The 23,331-nt window shown below is 40.8% G+C and overlaps 1 protein-coding gene across 1 annotated transcript in view; it reads left to right on the forward strand.

Moving 5' to 3' along the window:
- The window catches only part of ncor1 (nuclear receptor corepressor 1), a 92,401-nt gene that overhangs the window by 41,317 nt on the left and 27,753 nt on the right, over window positions 1-23,331 (forward strand). The window contains 10 exon segments of the mRNA XM_020600558.1: window positions 5,345-5,475; window positions 7,131-7,426; window positions 10,203-10,268; window positions 12,238-12,374; window positions 12,489-12,582; window positions 15,499-15,946; window positions 16,060-16,183; window positions 17,866-18,043; window positions 18,736-18,903; window positions 21,079-21,245. Of these exon segments, the coding sequence (XP_020456214.1) occupies window positions 5,345-5,475; window positions 7,131-7,426; window positions 10,203-10,268; window positions 12,238-12,374; window positions 12,489-12,582; window positions 15,499-15,946; window positions 16,060-16,183; window positions 17,866-18,043; window positions 18,736-18,903; window positions 21,079-21,245 (1,809 nt within the window).

The following is a 23,331-nucleotide window of genomic DNA, read 5'->3' on the forward strand; positions in this document are numbered from 1 at the left end:
GGTAATGGCCAAAGATGTCGATCGGTTCGACCTAAAACCATATTGGCAATCAGAGAGGATTTTATTTTGTCAATAAATGTATCTAATCTGTTATTAAAGAGTTTTTCCAGAATTTTTGAAAATTGTGACAACAGAGAAACCGGTCTATAATTTGTGAAGTTGTGCTTATCACCAGATTTATACAGTGGAATAACCTTTGCTATTTTCATATTATTAGGGAACTGCCCAAGTCGAAATGACATGTTAAAAACATGGGTTAATGGTTTGCATATCCCCTCAATTGCCCATTTAACCATTGTCATACTGATACCATCACTATCACTGGATGATTTATTACCACATTTGTTCACTATCTCTATAATTTCCTTTTCAATTATTGGCTTCAGAAACATAGAACACATATTCCTTTCAATTGTATTGTTATTTATATTGACGTCTGTACAAATGCTACTTGCTAAACCAGGACCAACATTACCACTCTGTGATACATTTCTTCTGCCTCCATATCCTCAGTCGCTTCTGATTTATTAGCTCTTTTCCCTCTTTGAGGCATTTTAGTAGTTGTAAAGTATGCTCAAATACTTGAAGTGTAGAACAGACAAGAGGAGCAGTAAAGACGTCTGCTCTCGCTTGCAACCCGCAAGCGTAATCAGATCAGAGAACGCTATCTACAATATGGTTTGTGTAAATATGGTTTCTGCCCATAGTGAACCATGTAAAGCTCATCAAAATATGACACATCCTTAAACCTTTCTTTACATAGTGTGCAACTAGGCTCTTCTTTTTATAGTTAATCATTGTAATTGTTGTATCTTTGAGGCTTTATTTTTTTGACAACTTTCATAATTTTAAGGTTTTCACAGTAAAAGTAAAAATGTATTTAACCTTATTCTTCACAGAACAATCTAAACAAGAACCTTCATCAGTCAAATTAAATAAAATGTAAAAAGTACAAAATACAAGAGTACCCTTATCTAAAAATGGTCTTGGTGTTAATGAATAAATAGATTACCAGTCAGTTATTGATGTGTTATATTGCAGTGCAGCCCTTTCTTCAATGTCTGTGCACCCTCTATTCAAAAAAGGGTTCCAAATTTAAAGAATATTGAAGGGTTGTCCTTGAGCCAGTTTGTCTGAGCTTCCAGAGCAGTTAATTCCAGTTGGATCTGGTTTGACTTTTTCTGCAACACAATGTGACGTCAAGGCGTAATCTTGATAAAGCACGTAAATGTAAATGCAAAGGAATGTGCATTAGCATAAGGTACTAGGGGTATGTAGTACACACACATATACATACGTACGTGTGTGTGTGTGTGTGTGTGTGTGTGTGTGTGTGTGTGTGTGTGTATAGACAGTTTAGATGCAGTTTCCCACATAGGTATATACTGTGAGGTGTGTTCAAAAATCACCCTAACAATACAAAGGTATATTTACAAGGTATTGCACTGAGGGTTGTCATTCTGTTATACAGTCATGGTTTAACTGTTCATCACAGCGATGGCCCGGGGGAAACTGTCCTTGTGTCTGGCTGTCTTGATGTACAGTGACCTGTAGCGGCATCCAGAAGGGATGAGTTCAAACCCTTTTCTGTCCATGGTGTGAGGGGGTCTGCAGAAATCTTATCTGCCCTCCTTTTGACTTGTGAGGTGTACAGGTCCTCCATGGAGGGCAGGGTGCATGTGATTTTCCCCAGCCTCACCTGCTGCTTCCTGTCTGTCAGAAAGCTAGTAATCCACTGACAGGTGGAGCAGGCACAGTGAAGTGGGTCAGTTTGCAGTGGAGGATGTCCAAGATGACGTCATTGAACGCCAAGCTGAAATCCACAAAGAGGATCTGTTCGGTCCCTGGGGAGTCGAGGTGTTGCAGGATGTAATGCAGTGCCATGTTGGCTGCATCATCCACTGACCTGTTTACCCGGTAGGCAAACTGCAGGGGGTCCAGCAGGGAGGTCTATGATTTCCTTCAGGTGGGCCAACACCAGTCTCTCAAAGGACTTCATAACTACAAATGTCAGGGTGAGAGGTGTGTAGTCATTCAGTCTGCTGATGGAGGGTTTCTTGGGAACCAGGATGATGGAGCATGTGAAGCAGGAGGGGACTTCACACAGCTCCAGTGATCTGTTGAAGATTTGCATGAAGATGGGGGCCAGTTGATCAGCACAAGCTTTCAGGCAAGAGGGGGTCACGCCATCTGGGCCTGGTGCCTTTCTGATCATTTAAAAAAAAAAACAAAGAGGCCATGCACATCCTTTTCACAGATCTTCAGCTGTGGTGGGCTTTGGGGGAAGGGAGATGATCATGGGGGGAGCGGCTGCTTGGTTTGAGGTAAGGTGGGTGAGGGGTGTGGAGTTCTGCTTCTCAAACTAACAGCAAAATACATTCAGGTCATCTGCCGGTTGATGGTCTTTCACAGCTGTGGGGATGGTTTCCTGTAGCCAGTGATGTTTTTCAGGCTTCTCCACATAGATGAGGGGTCACTGGCTGAAGGCTCCTCTTTGCTACTCTGATCTCCCTTGCCAGCATGCTCTTGGCCTGCCTGTACAGGAACCTGTCGCCTCTTCTGTAGGCCCCCTCTTTGGCACAATGAAGCTGCTTGAGTTTTACTGTGAACCAGGGCTTGTTGTTGTTGTATGTGCAGAAGGTCTTGGTGGGCACACATGTCCTAACAAAAGCTGATGTATGATGTCATGAGTGTCAGTGAGTTCATCCAGGTCTGTAGTTGCAGTCTCAAATACACTCCAGTCTATGCAGTCAAAGCAGGCCTGTAGCTCTGACTTAGCCTGCTCAGTCCATCTCTTCACCGTTTTGATCAGTCTTCATCTCTTTTAAATTTCTGCATATAGGTTGGGATGAGATGGACCATACAGTGATCGGAGAAACTAAGGGCTGCACAGGAGACAGAGCGATAGGTGCCTTTTATTACTATGTACAGTGCCTTGCGAAAGTATTCGGCCCCCTTGAACTTTGCGACCTTTTGCCACATTTCAGGCTTCAAACATAAAGATATAAAACTGTAATTATTTGTGAAGAATCAACAACAAGTGGGACACAATCATGAAGTGGAACGAAATTTATTGGATATTTCAAACTTTTTTAACAAATAAAAAACTGAATAATTGGGCGTGCAAAATTATTCAGCCCCCTTAAGTTAATACTTTGTTTAAACATCCCAAGGAGCACTGTGCAAGCGATAATATTGAAATGGAAGGAGTATCAGACCACTGCAAATCTACCAAGACCTGGCCGTCCCTCTAAACTTTCAGCTCATACAAGGAGAAGACTGATCAGAGATGCAGCCAAGAGGCCCATGATCACTCTGGATGAACTGCAGAGATCTACAGCTGAGGTGGGAGACTCTGTCCATAGGACAACAATCAGTCGTATACTGCACAAATCTGGCCTTTATGGAAGAGTGGCAAGAAGAAAGCCATTTCTTAAAGATATCCATAAAAAGTGTCGTTTAAAGTTTGCCACAAGCCACCTGGGAGACACACCAAACATGTGGAAGAAGGTGCTCTGGTCAGATGAAACCAAAATCGAACTTTTTGGCAACAATGCAAAACGTTATGTTTGGCGTAAAAGCAACACAGCTCATCACCTTGAACACACCATCCCCACTGTCAAACATGGTGGTGGCAGCATCGTGGTTTGGGCCTGCTTTTCTTCAGCAGGGGCAGGGAAGATGGTTAAAATTGATGGGAAGATGGATGGAGCCAAATACAGGACCATTCTGGAAGGAAACCTGATGGAGTCTGCAAAAGACCTGAGACTGGGACGGAGATTTGTCTTCCAACAAGACAATGATCCAAAACATAAAGCAAAATCTACAATGGAATGGTTCACAAATAAACATATCCAGGTGTTAGAATGGCCAAGTCAAAGTCCAGACCTGAATCCAATTGAGAATCTGTGGAAAGAACTGAAAACTGCTGTTCACAAATGCTCTCCATCCAACCTCACTGAGCTTGAGCTGTTTTGCAAGGAGGAATGGGCAAAAATTTCCGTCTCTCGATGTGCAAAACTGATAGAGACATACCCCAAGCGACTTACAGCTGTAATCGGAGCAAAAGGTGGCGCTACAAAGTATTAACTTAAGGGGGCTGAATAATTTTGCACGGCCAATTTTTCAGTTTTTTATTTGTTAAAAAAGTTTGACATATCCAATAAATTTCGTTCCACTTCATGATTGTGTCCCACTTGTTGTTGATTCTTCACAAAAAATTACAGTTTTATATCTTTATGTTTGAAGCCTGAAATGTGGCAAAAGGTCGCAAAGTTCAAGGGGGCCGAATACTTTCGCAAGGCACTGTAGCTGTGGTCCAATGTGTTTTTGTCCCTGTTTGGACAACTGACTTGCTGTCTTTTTTTTTGGCAGTTAATGGGTGAGATTTGCACTGTTAAAATCCCCTAGAACAATGAGTGGGGAGTCAGGATCTTTCAGTTCCGTGCTGGTTTTCTGGTCAGCCAGGTGCTGCAGTGTGGTAGTATGGGTCTGCGGTCTTCTATACATTTTGACCAGAGTGAATGACAAAATTCTCTGGGAAAATAAAGTTGTTTGGAGTTGATGAAAATAGTGTTGCAAGTTCTCTGTAACGCCATGAAATCTTTACACCAGATTCCCCCTCCTCCTGTTTTCCCAGATAACCTCGTTACACAATCCACTTTGTATACCTGGAACCCCTGTAGTTGTCAGAGCAATGGATTATTTTATGTGAACGTTGTATTTCTGCTGTTAACCACAAGATTGTCTCAACCAAAGATGAAACAGTTGCTGCTGTGAACACTTTCTGGAGATGTATAGCCCTGTCTGTATGAAAGTATGAATGAAAAACCACTGTGCTGTGTTTTGGCATCCAGTAAGCTTCAATAAGCTTATTGGATGCTTAATAAACTTAATCTCTACTGCCGATCTTCTGACCAAGGGACTTACTTTCACATCTTGGAGGCCTTCGGCACAGAGTGACTGAATTGGACTCTTGTTGTAGCATGACATGACATGTGGTGGATTGAACTAGATAAAATAAAATGAAGTTGGGTATTTAGCTTTTTTTTTATTGTTTTGTTTTTATATTGCCAAAAGATCAATAAAATTGTTGAGAAAACAAAAAAACTGCTTGAAAGAAGGAAATCTAATAGGATATGGCCCTTTATAAATGAAAAGATTTCTTGCGATGGTATATCTGAGTTAAATCACTGATATCACCAAGAACTGGATGCTATTCTTTGCATTTTTGTTTTATAAATAATAGTAGCAACCTAAGTCAATTTAACTAATCTGTTGACATTTTTCTTAATGTTTCAAGGAGAAAACCACATAATATTTTCTTTTTGTAAATTGTCTCCAGCAAATAACACGTCCCTCACAAGAAGACAAGTCAGAAGACAAAAATGAAGAGGACAAATCTGACAAGTCTGAGAAAAAAGAGGATGAGGAAAAGAAGGATGAGGAAGAGAAAGATGAAAAGGAGGATTCTAGGTGAGTTATGAATAGTTGTTTGTACAATGTCATTCTAGTCCATTAAGTTCCTGCAGGTAAAGGTACCCTCTTCTTGTTGTTAGTCTTTAATCCATACCCTGATTGTTTCAGGGAAAGTTTGTCTTAGTTCAGTATATTACATGACACTGTGTTTCAATGCTTTCAGTTAATTATATGTGGCTTGATTTCATTCTGGTATTTAAAAGCCAAATTGCAAACATTTGGGGCCCTATTTTGAGGATCCATGGCCTCTGATCAAGATGTATTGGTGCAAGTGGCATTTGGGTGTGTCCATGTTTATCTTGGTAATTTGACAAAGAGGAAAAATGGATTAAGTGCCTGTGCAAGTAGCAAAAGGGTTATACTTGATCTCCTCATTAAAGCAGGGGCCTGTTTCGGGCATAACATGCCATTATTCAATTAGTGTGTAACCTCACATCCTCTTTAAGAGATGTGAGAGTTTGAACATTTGGCGGATTGCTAGCATATTGGCGGACTTGGCAGGTTGGACATCTGTAAGATTTTCCACTGAGGAAACGGATCTGCTCATGGGCAAGGCAAAGGCGCATTTTGATCACTAATCAAAATGGTATTTATTATAAGTACATACATGCAACACCCAATCCACACAGTGTCATCTTCTTATTTTTTAAGCTTTGCATGTCTCTTGCAGTGTGTCCCAGGGTTTAACAAACACCGTGCATAAGCATTGTGCATGCACCTAGGCAGGCACACATCACAACACAGTCAAAGCGCACATTACTTAGCAATGATGATTTGGACGTTGACCACAGACATGGTTTTTGCTGGTCAGTGGTGCAGTCACTTTGTGCGCCCTCATATTACCAGTGTGTCCAAAATGTACCTGGACACACCCAATTTTCATCCAGACACCCCTGCTGGCTCAAAGTCAACAGAATTCTGCTTGGTAAAAAGGCAATGTGATGCACATGTCATGAAAATGGTAATTGCGTGGGTAGGAAATTAGGAAAAACAGATGGGCTACCCACGCAGCATGCCATATGTTTGTTGTAAGATAGGGCCCTTCATCTTTTCATAGTCCAGTGACCCTGTAATAGGTACAGTTATATATATCAACAATATTCTTCCAACCTATAAACGAGATTTAACTGTACATTGCTCTGCTAATGAAGTGTTCTAGCCTGCTGACATTGAATGGGAGTGAAGAATTTGAAAAGCTCACTTCACATTCAACCTTAATGGACCAGGCCCAGACAGTAATTTTTTTTTATCATGCAGTAAGAGTCAGTTAGCCTTCATGCGCTGCCCATCATAATCCTGTGATTAAAAAGAATACAAATCCTGTTTTTGGATTATGTTGTCTTGCAAAATGTTTGAACACCAGAATTGGTGCAATGATGAGAAGACTTCCCCAGGCTCTTATTGGTGTAGCGAAGTCTTGGAAGGGGTGTAGCATTGTCTATTTTGGTGCATTGGTAATAGACTAGATAGCTTAGTAATTTGTTAACCAGTCAGTTTAGAGTATGGACAACTCTAACATGCGTTTCATCTGTGTTCAGTCATGAAGGAAAAGAACTGATTACAAAAAAAGAGCCTGTTATTGCTGAGTCAAAAGAGAATGGATATTTGCTATACAGATTGTAAAGCTGTTTTCTCTCTCTCTTAAACCACAGGGACATTGTCAAGGACAAAGACAAGTGTGACGGTGGGGAGGACGAGGACGTAAAGGAGCAAAATACGCCACGTGGCAGGAAGACTGCCAACAGCCAGGGCCGCCGAAAGGGAAGGATCACCACACGCTCCATGGCAAATGAGGCCGCATCTGTAGCAGCTGAGGAAGCACCTCCTCCTGCCCCTGAGCCTGCCTTGCCAGATCCTCCACAGCTCCCTAAACCTGATCCAGCACAGAAGGCCATGAAGGAGCCTGTAAAAGCGCAGACGCCAGTAGCTAACATTGATGCTAATAAAGGTGAATTTTCTTGGGACATACTGTCAGGAAGTTGGTGAAAATATTGTTTTGCAAAACATAATCACAGCAGTTCTGACAGAAAGAGGGTTCACAAAAATAAAAACCATTTAATCACAAAATATGAGAGGAAAGGAATGTGTAATAGAACATCAGATTGGTGATTCAACAGCATGAAATTATCCAAAGCTGTTGCGTTAGCAGTAATGCTAATATTTTTTTGCCCTGCAGAGTTGTTTGTTTTCTTGTGGAGTCACTCAGTTTTTTTTTACACAGTCCTCACCCAGTGTATATAGATTTTGCACAATACATTTAAAATTCAATAGTGCTTTTTTGAATTTACTTATTTTTGGTTTTAACGTGAACATTGGTTAATACAGCATAATGTAAAGTAAATAGCAACCTATATAATTTACTGGCACAAATTATTTTCATTTCTCTAATGAATAATCAAGCGTTGTCACTTACTGGCCTGGTATAAAGAACGGTATTCAGACGCTTCTCTTCTTGCACCACGAGTTGAAAGAATGGAATGGCACACACTAAAAATACATATTTTAAATATGGTTTAGAGACTTGTCAGAATATAGCCTTGGTAGCTTTCTGCCTCTTAGGCCCTGTTTAGACTTGGTTTTAAAATGTGTCTTGACAATCAGATCACACATGGACAACCGAGACACATCACTGTTTACACCTCTTAATATACACCTGTGTTCATATTTTGCTACTGCTGCAACACTTCTGCTTAAATATCAAAAGGCTACCGGTAAAGTTATTACTTCAGTCTGTAACCAGACAAGTGCCAGTAGTCTCCCTAACCAAAGAAGAAGAAAACAAGCATCAGACTTGTACATGGATATAATCATGAAAGTCTTCACAATACAATGACAGATTTGTATCAGACAATTCTTTACAGTTTTTCTCTTTTTGAGTGTTGTGCACTCAACAAAACAACCACCACATCCTGCATTGATGGTGTATTTTTCTCGAACGGCCTTGTCAGAGACTCATCAGGACACATTAGCATTCACACTACAGAAGATATGTGGTCAAATGTATCCTAAGCCACCCCTGCAAGTGGTTTCTGTGATCGGATCGCAATCCGTCTTAGTGGTTGTTTACACTCGTGATCCAATCACCCAGGACACGTTACAGTAAGACACATCTTAAAACCAAGTATAAACAGTGTCTTACCAAGTGTAGATGCTTAAACTGTTTTTAGTTTGAAAGTGGACATTTGGTTCAGGAAGTTCAGGCATTCATTGCCAAGTGTCAGACATACTCTGTCCTGCACTGCATACCTCTTCATCACAATGGCAGTCCATTGCCAGAGCTGGGCTGTTGACATGGTGCTCAAGCACCACAAACTGGTACTCCTCCACCCTTTGTGATTCTCTGTTTCTCTGACAGTGGCAGCTCAGGTTTTCAGTTGCCCAAGTCGCTGTGTATTAAGCTTGTAGCGAGATTAATCTGTATCACTAATTTACTGTTTCATAAGTCTGCTGTGCTCCTCCATCACCTGCTCCTGCTGCTGACTGTTGTGCTCTTCCTCTCTCAGCAGTCTGAATTATGCAATGTCTGCCCTATAATGTAATTAATTAACCTTCCACAGTGCGTCCTTCCAGCCTGGCAGCCCTCTGACCTTTCTGGCCCTGTTCTGGGCATATCACAGTTTACACAGAACTGTGTCAACTGTAATCTGCTTTACTGGCTGCATTGTGGGGTTTTGTGTCTGTGTGTGTGTCTGTTTGCTTGGTCTGTTATAACCCCTGCAGCTATAGTGCTTCTTAGAAATTAGCGGGCTAAAGTTCTAAAGGGCAGCTATTTGTCAGTTTTGCCCAGATGCAATTTTGCCAGGCAAGTTTTCAGAAGCTGCTGATTCAGTGGGGGTTTGATCTTGTTTGAAGCAATTGGGGATGGTGTGTGTGTGTGTGTGTCTTTAGGTGAAGGGACTATGCTGTTGGCAGACAGTCTGTTTTCATAGCCCTAAAATTAATGACCACCCTAGTGGGGCCTAACTCACAGGGAGGGAATGTGAGTAGTCTATTAGACATTTGTTTAACTAAGTGTAATCAACTTGGTGGCTGGGGGGACCTTTGGAAGGAACCATCTATACAGTGAGAATTGGTCTCCACATCTTCAAGGTGGGTGGGTGGTGTGGGGCAGGGCCAAGCCTCCTGTTAATGTCAAGGGTACATTTGCTGCTATATTTGTCCAAATGTTTACACAGCCTCAGTGGGTGCCACGGGGGGAAGTGGGCTAGAGTTCACTCAGCCCCCTCCGTGCAGCTGTGCCTTTCTGTGAATTTTGTGTGGGTGATATGGGACTGTGTAGCCAAGCTGACGAAGGAAGGTGGAGTGTGTATGAGATGCACAGTGTCACAGTATAATGGGTAGGGAGGTTTTCGGGCTGGCTCGTTGTTTATTTGTCTCTATCCAAGGCCACTTCCTGAAAAGGGAGGCACGGCTCTTGACTCCTCCACTGTCTGGCGCTACATCAGCTGACCAAGGCCCTCCCCTTGTGGATTAGAGAGGGGGAGGGCTTATTCTAGGCTGTGGGGAAGAGGAGAGAGGAAGCGAGTGAGCTAGAGCAAGAGTGTAAGTGAGGGAACAGGTCTCGGCAGCTCCTAAATGTAAACAGATTATTAGATTAGTGGTCATAAGAAGAATAAGGCTGAAGAAAGGACTTGCTCTCTCTCACTCGCTTTTCCTCTTCATCTCTCTTTCTCTTTCCTTCTGTCAGTGCTGATGGGGTTCTGTCTCTTTCCTTTGTGATTTAGCGGGTGCTGGTGAAGCTGGAGAAACTTCTCGCTGGACCGAGGAGGAGATGGAGGTCGCCAAAAAAGGTAGTGTTTCAATTTCTCTCACTTTATCTCTTTATTTTTGTTTGTGTTGCTGTGGCTTTTGTGCTTTTTCAGATTTTTCCTTGTTTTCCTCCCTCCCCTGTATTCCTCTTCTGATTATCTGATGTTGCCTGGCCATTCCAGTTTCTTATCTGCACAAAGGAATGGATGTACACATGCGTTCACACAAACAGAAACTTGTGCTGCTGTTTTTCTAGAAGCTGTCAGAGACCCATGAAGGGTTACAGGGAGGTTTTTTCTTTTAGCTGCACTGTTCTGCTGGCTTCTCAGAAGTGATCAATTAAAGCCTTCTATTAAGCAACACAGCGTGACATTTGTGGCTTCCTCCAAGTTCACTATCTATTATTGATGTCAAACACTTTGTCAGACCCTCTAAATAAATTTAAAGTTATTTTCCTCTTGTAAATTAATGTAATTTCAATGCATTTCATTGCATGCTATGCAATGCTCAGACTGCATCAGTGCAGTCAGTAGTCTGGTCTTATGTCATTTAAGTATGCCCCTTCTCCCCGTAGTTGGCTTTGTCGGTATAGAACCTTATTTAGGGTTCCGTGTGTGCCAAGAACCATCAACTTGGAGGGTAGAGGGGGTACATAAAGGGATTAATGTGGATTAATTAAGACCTACTTGTGTGGGTACTGGAGGTTTGTTCCCTCGTCTAAGTCATAGCTGTAACCTGTTGTAACAACATCTGTTTTAATACAAGGCTAACACATCCTAGGTATGGTAGCCACATCATAAGTTTCCCTGGAGAGCAAAAGAACTTTTATTTTATGATGAGAAATATAAAAGAACAGTTTGTTATAGCTGGTCAAACTTCACATAATTATTAGGAACCAGCAGTTTCCATTGGTTTTGTCATTAACAAACCTATAAGCAAGAAACAGGGTCTTTTGAGCTCCCATTTAACAGCCTAATACTGCAATCTTTACTGTTGTCTTGTCGGTCATCGTTATTTCCCTGGTTTATCTGTGTGCTGTCAGTGATATTGGAGCGATTAGGGCTTCAGATAAAGATGTTTGTTGCAAGTATATTATTTGGACAAAGTTACCAGAAAACCTTACAGTAATACATATAATTCAGTAAAATGAAAAAATGAATCAACTCTTCCTGACAACTAAGCTTCACAAAGATGGCGTTTAATTGTAGGCTGTTGTAATTTCTCTAACATTGACATCTGTTCCTTTTAAATATTTTCCAGTAATAAAGATATGTTTGTCATGCCAAGTATCCACCAAACAGAATTTTTAATTGAGATGGTAACATCCTCATAGATTTGTCAAGGACTTTGATCAAGGATTTTGCACAATATGAATGGGTAGATTGTTGCCATGGCAATTCTATAATACTAAAGTGTTATGTTATTTCAACCCTGTAACTCTAAACAGTCCCAATGCCCTTATTTCTCCATGTAAGTGGAGCAGTAATGGGGCTTTGTGTTGCACTCTGTGGTGATTTGTCACGCTACCAGTGGCCTTCATGTCACTATGACTGGGAAGGAGGGGAGGTAGCAGGGGTTACGAGACTTAAGAGAAGAGACGGCCTAATGTAAAAGGTAAATGGCAGTCCTCCAGTTCACTGCAGCTTGGCAGAGTAGTTTCAGAGTTTAGATAGGCCTTTTAAAGCTGGTTGTGTACTTAACTCGGTGTTAATCAGGATGGGAAAGCCCTGCAACCATAACAACAGGGCCCGGTGTAAAGTATAATATTGCAGCCATACCAAAGGTTGACCATCGGTAATAACTGCAGTAGGAGAAAGACTATTAAGAATTTACTGAGATCAACTTCTTGAATCATAATTAGAAATATGATTTGATGGTCTGACTCTGATGTGCCTGTTAGATACCTGTAGTGCCTACTATAATTTTATTAGTATGAGTCTGAATGTAAGTCTTAAAAGGGAGAAAATCTTTAATGCTGGTGCTGAATTGTCTGTCTTTGTCCTGCACCAGGGCTAGCTGAGCATGGGCGCAACTGGACAGCCATTGCCAAAATGGTGGGCACCAAAAGCGAGGCGCAGTGCAAGAATTTCTATTTCAATTACAAGAGACGTCACAACCTGGACAACCTGCTCCAGCAGCATAAGCAGGTAACCTATTTGCTGTTCTCTGCTTTGTATTATGATCTGTTATTGAGCTGTTGTAACTACAGTGTATGAATGCAAGATGCTACTTTGTTTCAGTTTTATTTTTCTGTTTCACAGGATACACGGCGGGCTCGCGCTGATAGGTCTCAAGGTGAAGGTCTAGCCACAGCATCACCAGATGATGATGAGGACAACGGAGATGACAGTGAAGGTCAGAGATGGTCGATAGGAAGCGTGTCCTCACTGTTAAACACACACACACACACACATTTGATTTGTTTATTCCTGTTAATCTGAGGATCAAGTCCTAGGGCAACATGGGTGAAGGACACACAGCAGGCTTCTAGGTTTTTGTATCCAAGTTTTGTCTTTGTGAGTCCTGAAGCTTCGCGCTTGATAGTACCAAGTATTATGTAAAGAGAGTAAATGGGAGAAGTAATAAGTGCAGGGCAAAGCTGATAAGCCTTCTGAATTGGATTGGATTGGATCTGAAAAAGATAAAATTGGAGTTGATGGCAATGTGCCTGCTCCCTACTGAGTTTAGTTTTAATGAGAGGTAAAACAAGGATCAAATGATAAAAAGCAAGGTGGAGACGAAGAGATAAAAGATATGAACTAATTTGGACTACATGGACACCTGTTGCATAACAGTTGTTGACTTTGAAGACTGAAGAAAGCCTTCTTATTGATCAGGCAAACCTGCCTGTCTTCTCACCTCCCTCCTCTTTGCTGGAATTACATTACGGAGGCAGTCCACTGTGAAAAAGGGACAATGCTACATATAGAAATACAGACTATTATGAATTTTGCCTTACTAGTGCTGAACAGTACTGATTTGTAAAATGAACATTTTGTCTTTTGAGCAGCAGAGAAAGTTGGTATGTCCTTTATGTTGGCAAACAGTAATGCTTAGCAAACCTCCAGTTCACAAGATAACAGTGGTGACAACAGGAGGTCACAAGATTTCTGTTGCGTTTATTTGACTTTCTCTTTGTCTCATGGAAACCCAAACTGCTCTGCAGAGGCCTTGGTGATCTGCAGCCTGCAGATCATACATTATACACACTCTACATAAAGTAATAAAAGGCATTAGGAGAACTCTATTAAAGTGTACTTAGAAACATTGTGAACTTTGACTTTTGGATGTTTAGTAATGTTGCTTGTCTGATTTGTGGTTTGAGGCAATTAAATCATCTGCAAATTGTTTTTGCATAGACATACAATCTGGACCACCATCACCATGACAATGGCTGCAGCCACAGACAGTATGTAAACCAACAGAGGCAGGCAGATTTATATGCAAGTTCTATCTTAAAGATGTTTGGACTTCAGATACAATTTTTTTTCCCTCATACACTGCAGTTTATTCAGTGTCTGGCATTACATCTTGACATTTGAAATACAATAAACAGATGATTAGTTTTGTATTTTGAAAGGCTATTTTCTTTTATGCTTAAGGCCTTGATCTTAGTACAAGAAAGTCAGCAATATAAAGCAAGCTTGTTAAATAGAGGTTCGTAGATTTGAGACAGTAAGAAGAGGTAATTACTGTGTACGGAAGCAAAACATGATGATAGATAACTTCCAGATGGGTAGGAAAGAAATTTGTAAGCCATAACGTGAAGGCAACTTATGCTGCCCTTCCACCTAATGTATTTTCAAGCTTTTTATTTTTATTTATTTATTTTGTCGCAAATTTCCAATGTCAGAATAAAATCATGAGTCTTGCTACGGTCGTATCATACTGGCATCATCTCAGTTGTTTGGTGTAAGGTGGTGATCTGAGCTATTATATGTCATTTTTTTCTTGTCTTTTTGTTCCAAGAAAACATGTTTAATATTACCACAAGTCTTTAGTCTTGGATGCGATCATTGTAAACAACCAGTAGGTGAGCTTTCTCCAGCATCAAACAGGAAGCAGCATAGTGGGCACAGAAACACCGGTAAATACATAATACATCTATGGGTAAATATGATGGAGACTCCAGTGGCTCCATGCCTCAGATGGCACAGTTCTGTTGGTCTGTTACAAAGGAGGAGAAACTGGTGAAGTTGTGAAGTGAGCAACACAGTGAGGAAAAAGAAAAGGTGGACAAACCTCACTGCCCCTTTCAGTCAAACAGGGTCATGTCCACATTCTCCATGTCCTTTTTTTTTTCTTTTTTGGCTGTTTTCCAAGCAAAACACTGCACACACAAGTGCACCTGTAGCCAAACACAGGAGCATATGGGAAGTATGTCTGTGCAGATTCTCAGTCAACCAGGTCATAGTAAACTGAAAAAACTTAGACATCTAGTCCAGTTGATTTTTCAGTTTACATATGGGAAGTAGCCTCCAGAGAAATCTAGTTGCCGTCTTGCAAAGGACTCCAAGGTTCCTCACATCAGTACTGGAGGCAAGGGCTATGTCATCTAGAGTAACTGTAGGGTTAAATAACATATTTCTAAGGTTTTCAGGTCCAAGTATAATAACTTTGGTTTTGTCGGAATTTAGAAATAAGAAATTACAGGTCATCCAAGCCTTTGTCTTTAAGACATGTTTGAAGTTTGACCAATTGATCTGATTCTTGTGGGTTCATAGATAAATATAACAGAGTATCATCTGCATAGTAATGGCAATTTATGCTGTGTTTTCTGATTATACATGCTCCCCTATATATTAAGTGAAGAGAATTGGATCTAGCACGGAGCCCTGTGCAACGCCATGACTAACTTTAGTCTGCACAGAAGATTCATCATTAACATGAACAATTTGGAATTGGATAAATATGATTTGAACCAACTTAGTGCATTTCCTTTAATCCCAGTAACATGTGCAAGTCTCTGTAGTAAGATGCTGTGATCAGTGGTGTCAGTAGCAGCACTGAGATCTAAAACAAGTATAGAGACAAATCCTTTGTCCGAGGCTAGGAGGAAATCGTTGGCGACTTTCACAAGTGCAGTTTTTTTTACTATGATGGACTCTAAACTAGACTGAAAATCCTCAAACAAATCATTCTAGTGCAGGTGGTCAAATAGCTGCTTTGCATCAGCATTTTCAGGGATTTTAGTAGTAAAGGGATTGTGTGTTTCGCTGGGTTTCATGAATTGTTTGACATGTAGTAATTCATCTTCTCATGCTCCCTCAGGTGGTGACAACAGCTCTGATACAGAAAGTGCCCCCTCCCCCTCTCAGGCTGATTCCTCAAAGTCTTGTGACTCCAAGAGGGCAGACAGTGCTGCAGGAGATGCTTTGTGCACTGACCAGGACAAATATCAGGACAGCAATGGAAAGGCCCCAGAGCCCTCATATGTGGATCTCTGTATCAAGGAAGAGAAAAGCCCAGAGAGTGAGGCTGGATCTCAGGAGGAAAAGGCCAGGGTGGCCTCTTATGCAGGCTCACTGCATCCCAAAACGGAACCTCAGGATGTGGATATGAAGACTGGAGATGTTCAGGTCAAGATGGAGCCTGAGATCAAGGAGAAAGGAGAAAAGGGAGATCATGGTGAGAGACAGAAGGATCTCAATTCAGATAATGACTCCAGTGCCACCTGCAGTGCTGATGAGGATGTGGAAGCAGAGCCTGACAGACAGAGGTGGGTTTTTTCATCATTACTGTCTTCATGCTGTCATGCTGTGAAGCCATAATTGCATTTTGCAAGAACTAGACATGAGTGGTAGTGATGTATTTTGCCTTGTGCCTCTGTAGAATATTCTCCATGGAAAAGCCTTCATTGCTCAGCCCTCCAGGCTCGGTGCTTGTGTCCTCACCCAAGCAAACCCAATTCAACATCCAGCAGATGCAACAGCGGGCAGCTGCTATCCCACCCATGGTTAGTCACAGTTTCAGGTTGATCCATTTAGACTCATATGGGGGCTGGCAGCAAGTTGAAAATATACCTGTGTGTCAGTCATTATGAGCAGTGTGTTATGATAAAAAGTCAAGAAAACAATGCTGTGGTGTGCTGTGCTGACGATATTAACTGTTGATCTGTAACTATGGATAATTTATCTACAAAGGTCTCGATTTACAGTTGCAATCAGAAATATTCAAACCCCCAAAGATTTTAAAGATTTATTAATTAAAGTTTTTTCAAAGAGTAAGATTCTGCTATGGATGACTTCTTTATGAGTTCAGTGATACATAAAATCAACACAGAAAATGCATGATGTAGTATGTGTGTAACAATATATTTTGTTAAGACAGCTATGTCACAATTATTCAACCCCTATATACAGTAATGTTGTTGTTTTTAAAGCTTTCTGACAGTTTTTATGGCCTAAAGTGGAGTTGAAACATAATTAAGCCTTTGGGAACTCTATAATGATCCTTCATTTGCTTCAGCTGTGATGCATATATAAAACCCAACCATGAAGGTATTCAAGATAAGTTGCAATCATGGGAAAGACAAAGGAGCGTCTACAAAAGCTGAGAGGGGAGATTATTTCATCATGCCCGAAGGGCCTTGGGTATAAGAAGATTTCCAAAAGATTTAACATTCCAACAGATACCACTGGGAGCATTATAAGGAAGTTTAAAACTTATGGAACAGCTGCAAACCTGCCTGGCCATGGAAGACATGCCAAAATTTCATCAAGGGCCCTTAGCAACTTAGGACAGCTAAGAAAAACCCCTGTGTGACACCTACAGGGTGACATGATGAAGGTGAAGGCTGGTACAAGTGCTTCAGTGGCAACTATAAAACATGCACTGAATAAACAAGGACTTCATGGCTGGACCCCAAGACGCACTCTACTCTTGACCATAAGGAACATCAAAAGTCAACTAGAATATCCCAGGAGGAATTTGGATAAGACTGCAGAGTTTTGGGAGACAGTTTTATGGACTGATGAAACCAAACTGAAAAAGATCCTGGAACATCCTGGAGGGGCCTTCTAAGTCACCAGATTTAAATCCCAACATAAAATCTTTGGTGGGATTTTAAGAAGGCATTTGCAGCACGGAAGCCATCAAATATCACTGAGCTAGAGGATTTTGCACGTGAATAATACTGCACATGCGTTAAAAGAGTTACATTTTTCATTTGAACTTCAAAGTTGTCAAAATATCTCAGATGAGAGTCACTTTCGGGTTTTCCCGTTTAGGGGTCGCCACAGTGAATCGTCACACTGACGACTCGCATGTTGACATTTGGCACGTGTTTTATGCCGGATGCCCTTCCTGATGCAACCCTGATTCGAACCTGGGACGCAGCGGCTGCGCCTTAACCACTAGCCTACCAGGGACAGCTAATATTTTTAGTTTAATGAGGTTTTTTGTCATTTATTGTCATTATCTTTCATCAGCATCACTATGTCTTTTGAGGTGAGGGGGTAAAATATTTCTGATTGCAGCTGTAAGTGTAAAACTATATAGTCTTATTTTTATGTTGAATAAATGTGTTGTTTGAAATTTGGTCCGGGCTCTGTACAGTACTCGGATAAACTTCTTCTCATCTAGTTTACATCTGGCTTTCCAGCTCATGTGGGCTTTTTCCCCCTGTAACTTCTCTAGGTGCCTGGTCCTTATGGCCCTGGTGGTGTGCCCATCAGTGGTTTTGCCATGTTGCAACACCAGATCAAAGCTGTGCATGAGTCTGCACACCAGGAGGAGAAGCAGAGGCAGGATCAGGGAGAGCTGGAACGCAGACCCCCTTTCAGCACACGGAGCCCCTCCGTACTTGACAGAGATGGTAAGAGACTAATAACTATTCTCTGTCCTCATCTCTCCTTCCTCCTATTCAGTCACTCCATCAACCTTTCTCCCTGTTGCTGCTAGTGGTGGACTATTTATAGTGAATGCATTTTTAGATCCCATTCATTTTTGTGCACTTTCAAAATAGGAATGGTTTGAGGGTTATCTGAACTATCGTAATGTGGTTTAGCCTGAGCCAAGACAAAAAAAGTTAGCTGACCCTGTTTTACATTTGAGTTGCATTTGATGAAACTCAGAGCTGAAGTGTGTGTTGATGCAATTCTTGAATTGCCTTTGGATAAAGAAGGGGACTGTGATGGTTTTTTTTGGAGTTGTGTGACTTGAGCTTGTCAGAATAGGACACTTGCTGCTGCTGGGCAATGGCACAGAGTTTACCCACTTAGCTTCACAAGGGAGAGTGGGAAAATCACTGGGCTGATTGCATTATGGTGTGCTCTTTGCAAAGCTTTTAGCGCCGATTAGTCAAAGTGTTGCGAAGAGGAGAGCAGCTGTCAGTAAGCTGCTGAGCTTTGACACCAAGATATTTATTACATACATTTTGACGGGTGTGTGTCCAGATGGCGGTGTTAGCTGCAGAGTCCATTCTGGGTCAGCTCAGTGCTCACTGGCGTTGAGATCTTGTTTTAATAGTGGTTGTCTTCCCTTTGTCCTTATGGCTGTGTACTGCAGGTCAGCTCTTATCCTACATGCCTTATGACATGAAGCTGGCTCTGGACCAGGAGGCCCACTCTGGCCGGCCAGGCTCTCCCTACAGACTCTCTCCCAGAGAGCTGAGCAAGGCCTCACCCCAGCCTGACCCCAACGCCCCCAATGCTTCCCGCTACAGTGTGCCGCCAGGTAAAAGCACACATCTTCACCTCCTCTTCCCTTCCCTCCTTGCTTCCCCCACTTCCCTTGCTGAGAACACACCTACCTCACCTGACTCCCATTGAGTGTTGTGCTTGACAGTTGTGGCTCTGTATTGACTGTTGACAGCTATATATTTTGGACTGAAAGCAGTTTATGTATGAGCCAGTCTTATACATATTTCATTTTGATATGTTTTGACATTTATATTTTACTAAATTACAGGCTGTAGTAGCCTTTTTATATCTGAAAAAACTGGATGTGCTTGATTATCTTTATTTGAAGCTGAGATTTTAATCCTGTTGTAAGTCGAGCTTTGACGGTGTTTCAGAGCTTTTGTTCATCAGATAAGTCTGGTTTTATTATCTCTTGTCCAAAGGTATAATTGGGGTTGCACTACATACCAGAGGTGTCTGGTCAGTGTTCAGCTGATGTGAGAAATACATTTTGGAACCTCAGCAGTTACCTTTGAGAAATACTGGATTGAAATATTGAGCACTTTTAATAAGAGCCGAGCATTTTGTCTGCTTTGAGTCTTGTTTAGATTGCTGGCGCATAACACTTCTTACAGCAGACCACATTACCATTATGTATGAGTGAAATTCATGGTACGCTTGTACATGTGTATCCAGTAGTACAGTAGAGTTCAAAGAAGCATGAACTGACTTTTTCTGGTATTATCACATACACATGTAGGTTTGTGATCAATGCATGATGTTTGAATCGCTGCTAGTCAATAGTTGCCATCATCACCAGTTTTATTTTCCTTTTATTGCACAAAATTCAAAGGTTACTTAACTTAAATTCAGTGACATCCTAATTCCATGACTAAGACCAGAGAAAAGACTTTTTTTTAATGCTGGTTCAGTCATATATGACTAAAAATACCTGTGCTTGTTTTATTGAAAAGTTGATTTTTATTGTTGGTGACTGAACAGTATTTGCAATGTTGCACCCTGAACTTTGATGAGACCCTTATCAAATAAGATTTCTGTATTTACAGTTGTCTGACATTGTTGCAAGGGTACAGTAGTATTTTTTTTAAGTTCCAATATCCTCTAAAAGTTGTTATAATGAATTATGAATCAGTGAACTGTCAAATTAAATTTAGCTTAGGTATGCATGGCTGGCAAGTGAGCTAGGATTCATTTTCTCAAGCGTCATTTTCATTCACTATGTGTTCACTAGACGTTTAGATGTAGATCATTTCAAATTCACAGTGAAATATCTTTTATCCATGCATAACAACCTTTGTCCCCTGAACCATTAATCATTACATAAAATCTGCATCTTCAGTTTTTTATTGCTGCTGTGACAGTGACTGAAAGCTCAGGTGGCTCATTCAGAGTTTTGTGTATGCAGGACAATTTTCAGATAATTGCAAGAATTATACAATAATAGAAAATGGAGGCAGTATTAGGTTCAAAATTATGAACAAGTTTGATGATCAAAACGGTTACTGTGAAAATTTCTTCTGCTGTTGTTTGTCATTTGATGCAAACATATTTCTCATATCCTGACAAGTGTTAATGTTTGGCACACAGTCCTCCTAAAACAGGGATTTATTAGTTCACCATACTCTGCCTTGTTGTCTTTTCTGCCCCATGTATGAGCCAGCATGGTGATGTCATCCACCCCCAAAGGAAGAACTCACACGCAGTCATTTGCATGTTTGATTTTGTAGAGTGCAGAGTATGAGGTATACTCCCTGCAGGGAGGTTACCACCTATCTTTGTGCATACATAGTTGTGTGTGTTATAATCCATTTTGTCTACTCAGCTTTCCCAGGAGACAGTAAAGCAGACAGCAAGCATGGACTGAGGTTACCTTAGGCTGAGGTACAGGCTATTAACTGAGGTCCTCAGAGCTTTCCTCGCCACTAACTTGAGTCAGTCAGGATGAAACTGAATATTTTATTATTGCAGTCTTAGATGGGAAATGAAGCTTAATGGAACCTGAATGTAGGTTGTTTTGAGTTGTGGTGTCTTGGCAGGCAGAAATCATATAGATGGGTTTAAATTAATGGATAACATTTTGGTTGTTTTCTTTTTTGTTTTTGTAAAGAATGTTTTGAGTAATTTGCAGTTTGGAAAGGTTATTAGATAGGATAGGCTGATTTATTTATTTAAATTTTTTGGTCCTTTTTTTTATATATATTTCCACCAGTCCTCCACCCAGTCCCCAACCAGATGAGCCAGGGCATGCCAGATGGAGTGCGCGTGCCATTCAGCAGATCCAGTCGACCTCCAAACATTCCCTCTCCTCCTCCACTCATTCCAACCACCAAGCCGGCGGACAAGCCATCCTTCATCCAAGGAGGCTCCATCTCCCAGGTAAGACAACGGGGATGATGGCACTGCTCTGCTGGCAGTCCCAATCAAGAAACCCTCCTCTGACTTGCAATTCACACTAGAGTTCAGACAAACCAGTGTGAACAAATGTAATTCCTTAATTTTCAGTTTTGTGTGAGCACTTAACAACTACACATCTGCATTTGATGATGAAATGTTTTCCACAACAGACACCATAACAAACTAACCACTGTTCTGTCAGCTACCAAACTTGATTTTATTTAACAGTTTATGAAAGGACAACATAATGCTATGTACACTATTCTCACATAAAATTTGCCCAAAGAGTTGGAGTAACATGATGTTTAAGTGCTAAACTGAAACAATGAAGCAGAGTGTAACCCAAACCTGAACCTTAACATTTTGTTGTGCTGACTTTGTTAGCACAGACGCTGGGTTCACACAACTCAGCTGATCTTCTGGAAAATGATGAGTATCTAAGAAGCTCTGACCCAGAAAGATACACCACATGTTTTAGAAAATGTGTGGGGTTTTTTCCATTACTGTGTGAATCTTTTCAGTGATAAATATATCTTAGTGCTTATTGGGGCCCATAAATTAAATTGAAATAGAAATGTGTTAGTGAATTACAGTAGATCAGGGATACACAAAGGGGCACAGCTCAACAACAGATGCAGGCCTCCTTTTAAAGTCTAATTTTCTAGACACTTTTTTTTCTCTCATTCAGTGTTTCAAGTCATCGCCTGTTTCTCAACCAATCTGAATTTATCAGGAAGGATTGTTCTACATTTGCAGGGAATTAATGAGCTGTGAAAAGTGAACATAAAAATGTCTGCCTTGTCCAGTTTTGTAAGTGTACATCCTGTTGATGTTCATTACATGAACTGAGTTTTCTTGTTAGCTAAGCACTACAGAAATGGCACAGGTGTCCTGTTTGTTGGTCGTAGTGCTTACAGTGTGACAGCTGGCTAACAGTCAACACGGGTATATCATAGGTCACTGCACTGTTGTAAAAGGTGTATTAGTCATAAAACATTTGTGATTGTTATGACTTCATCTACTACAGCAGAGGTGGAAAGAGTAATAAAATTTTGTACTCAAGTAAAAGTACTGTTACTTCAATGAAATTTTACTGAAGTACAAATAAAGTTACCAGGCTAAAAATCTACTCAAGTAAAAGTAACTCATTAAAAACTTACTCTGAGTAAAAGTAACTGAGTTACTTTTTTTAAACAGCAGGGATTCTAGTATAGTTCAAAAAGAGACAAAGGGATATAAATCTCAGGACTGTTTTTAATTTAGGGAACACCTTTACAAATTAAAGTGCAATAATAGAATTTAATTTAAAAAAAAGAATAAAAACATACATTTTAAACATTAAGGGAGATAGTAATTCCAGTGCAGATCATCCCGTAAAACATTTTAAACAATACAACTTTTGAATATTGCATAAACTGTGCATTCAGTAGAGCAGCCTAGTGATAGTTCAGTAGTTTAAGTGGGCGTGTAAGAGGTATTTATGCCTATCTAGTGTATTCACTGCAGCAGACAGTGCTCAGCACTCTCCTTGTTTGCAAAAGCATTAAGGTATATGTAGACAGCATCAAAAACATTTTCCCCAGGTTTCACAGACCAGGCCGTGTTGCTGTCCCATGTGCTCAGCACTGTAGCTCTGCTCCTGCACACTGGAAGAATCCCGAGCATTAAACACAGTCTTCTATGAGTAACACTGACTAATGTTACAGTAATGCTTCAATCTTTTGCAACATCAGCAGATCTACTCTAACATGTAACACGTTTCATTCATTTCGTATGACAATCATGACACTGCTCAATTGCGCGTTGTCCCTGTTAATTTCTAGCCCTCGTGCTAACAACATTGACAATGTCACACATTGAGGCAATGCAACAGTACAACAATTATGTAAACTATAAACACAAGTAATATTAACTTCTTAAGTTAAACTTACCTCAACATGCTTGTGCAGGTTTGATGTCGAGTTTATATAAGCTGCCAGTTCAGTCGACTTTGGCAAACACATCTTACACTGCATAATAAAGCTGTTGTCTTTCTTGCGCTTAAAATGAAGCTGGTCGCTTAAATATG

The sequence above is a fragment of the Monopterus albus genome, unplaced genomic scaffold, assembly GCF_001952655.1.
Source record: "Monopterus albus unplaced genomic scaffold, M_albus_1.0 scaffold47.1, whole genome shotgun sequence".
Taxonomy (NCBI): domain Eukaryota; kingdom Metazoa; phylum Chordata; class Actinopteri; order Synbranchiformes; family Synbranchidae; genus Monopterus; species Monopterus albus.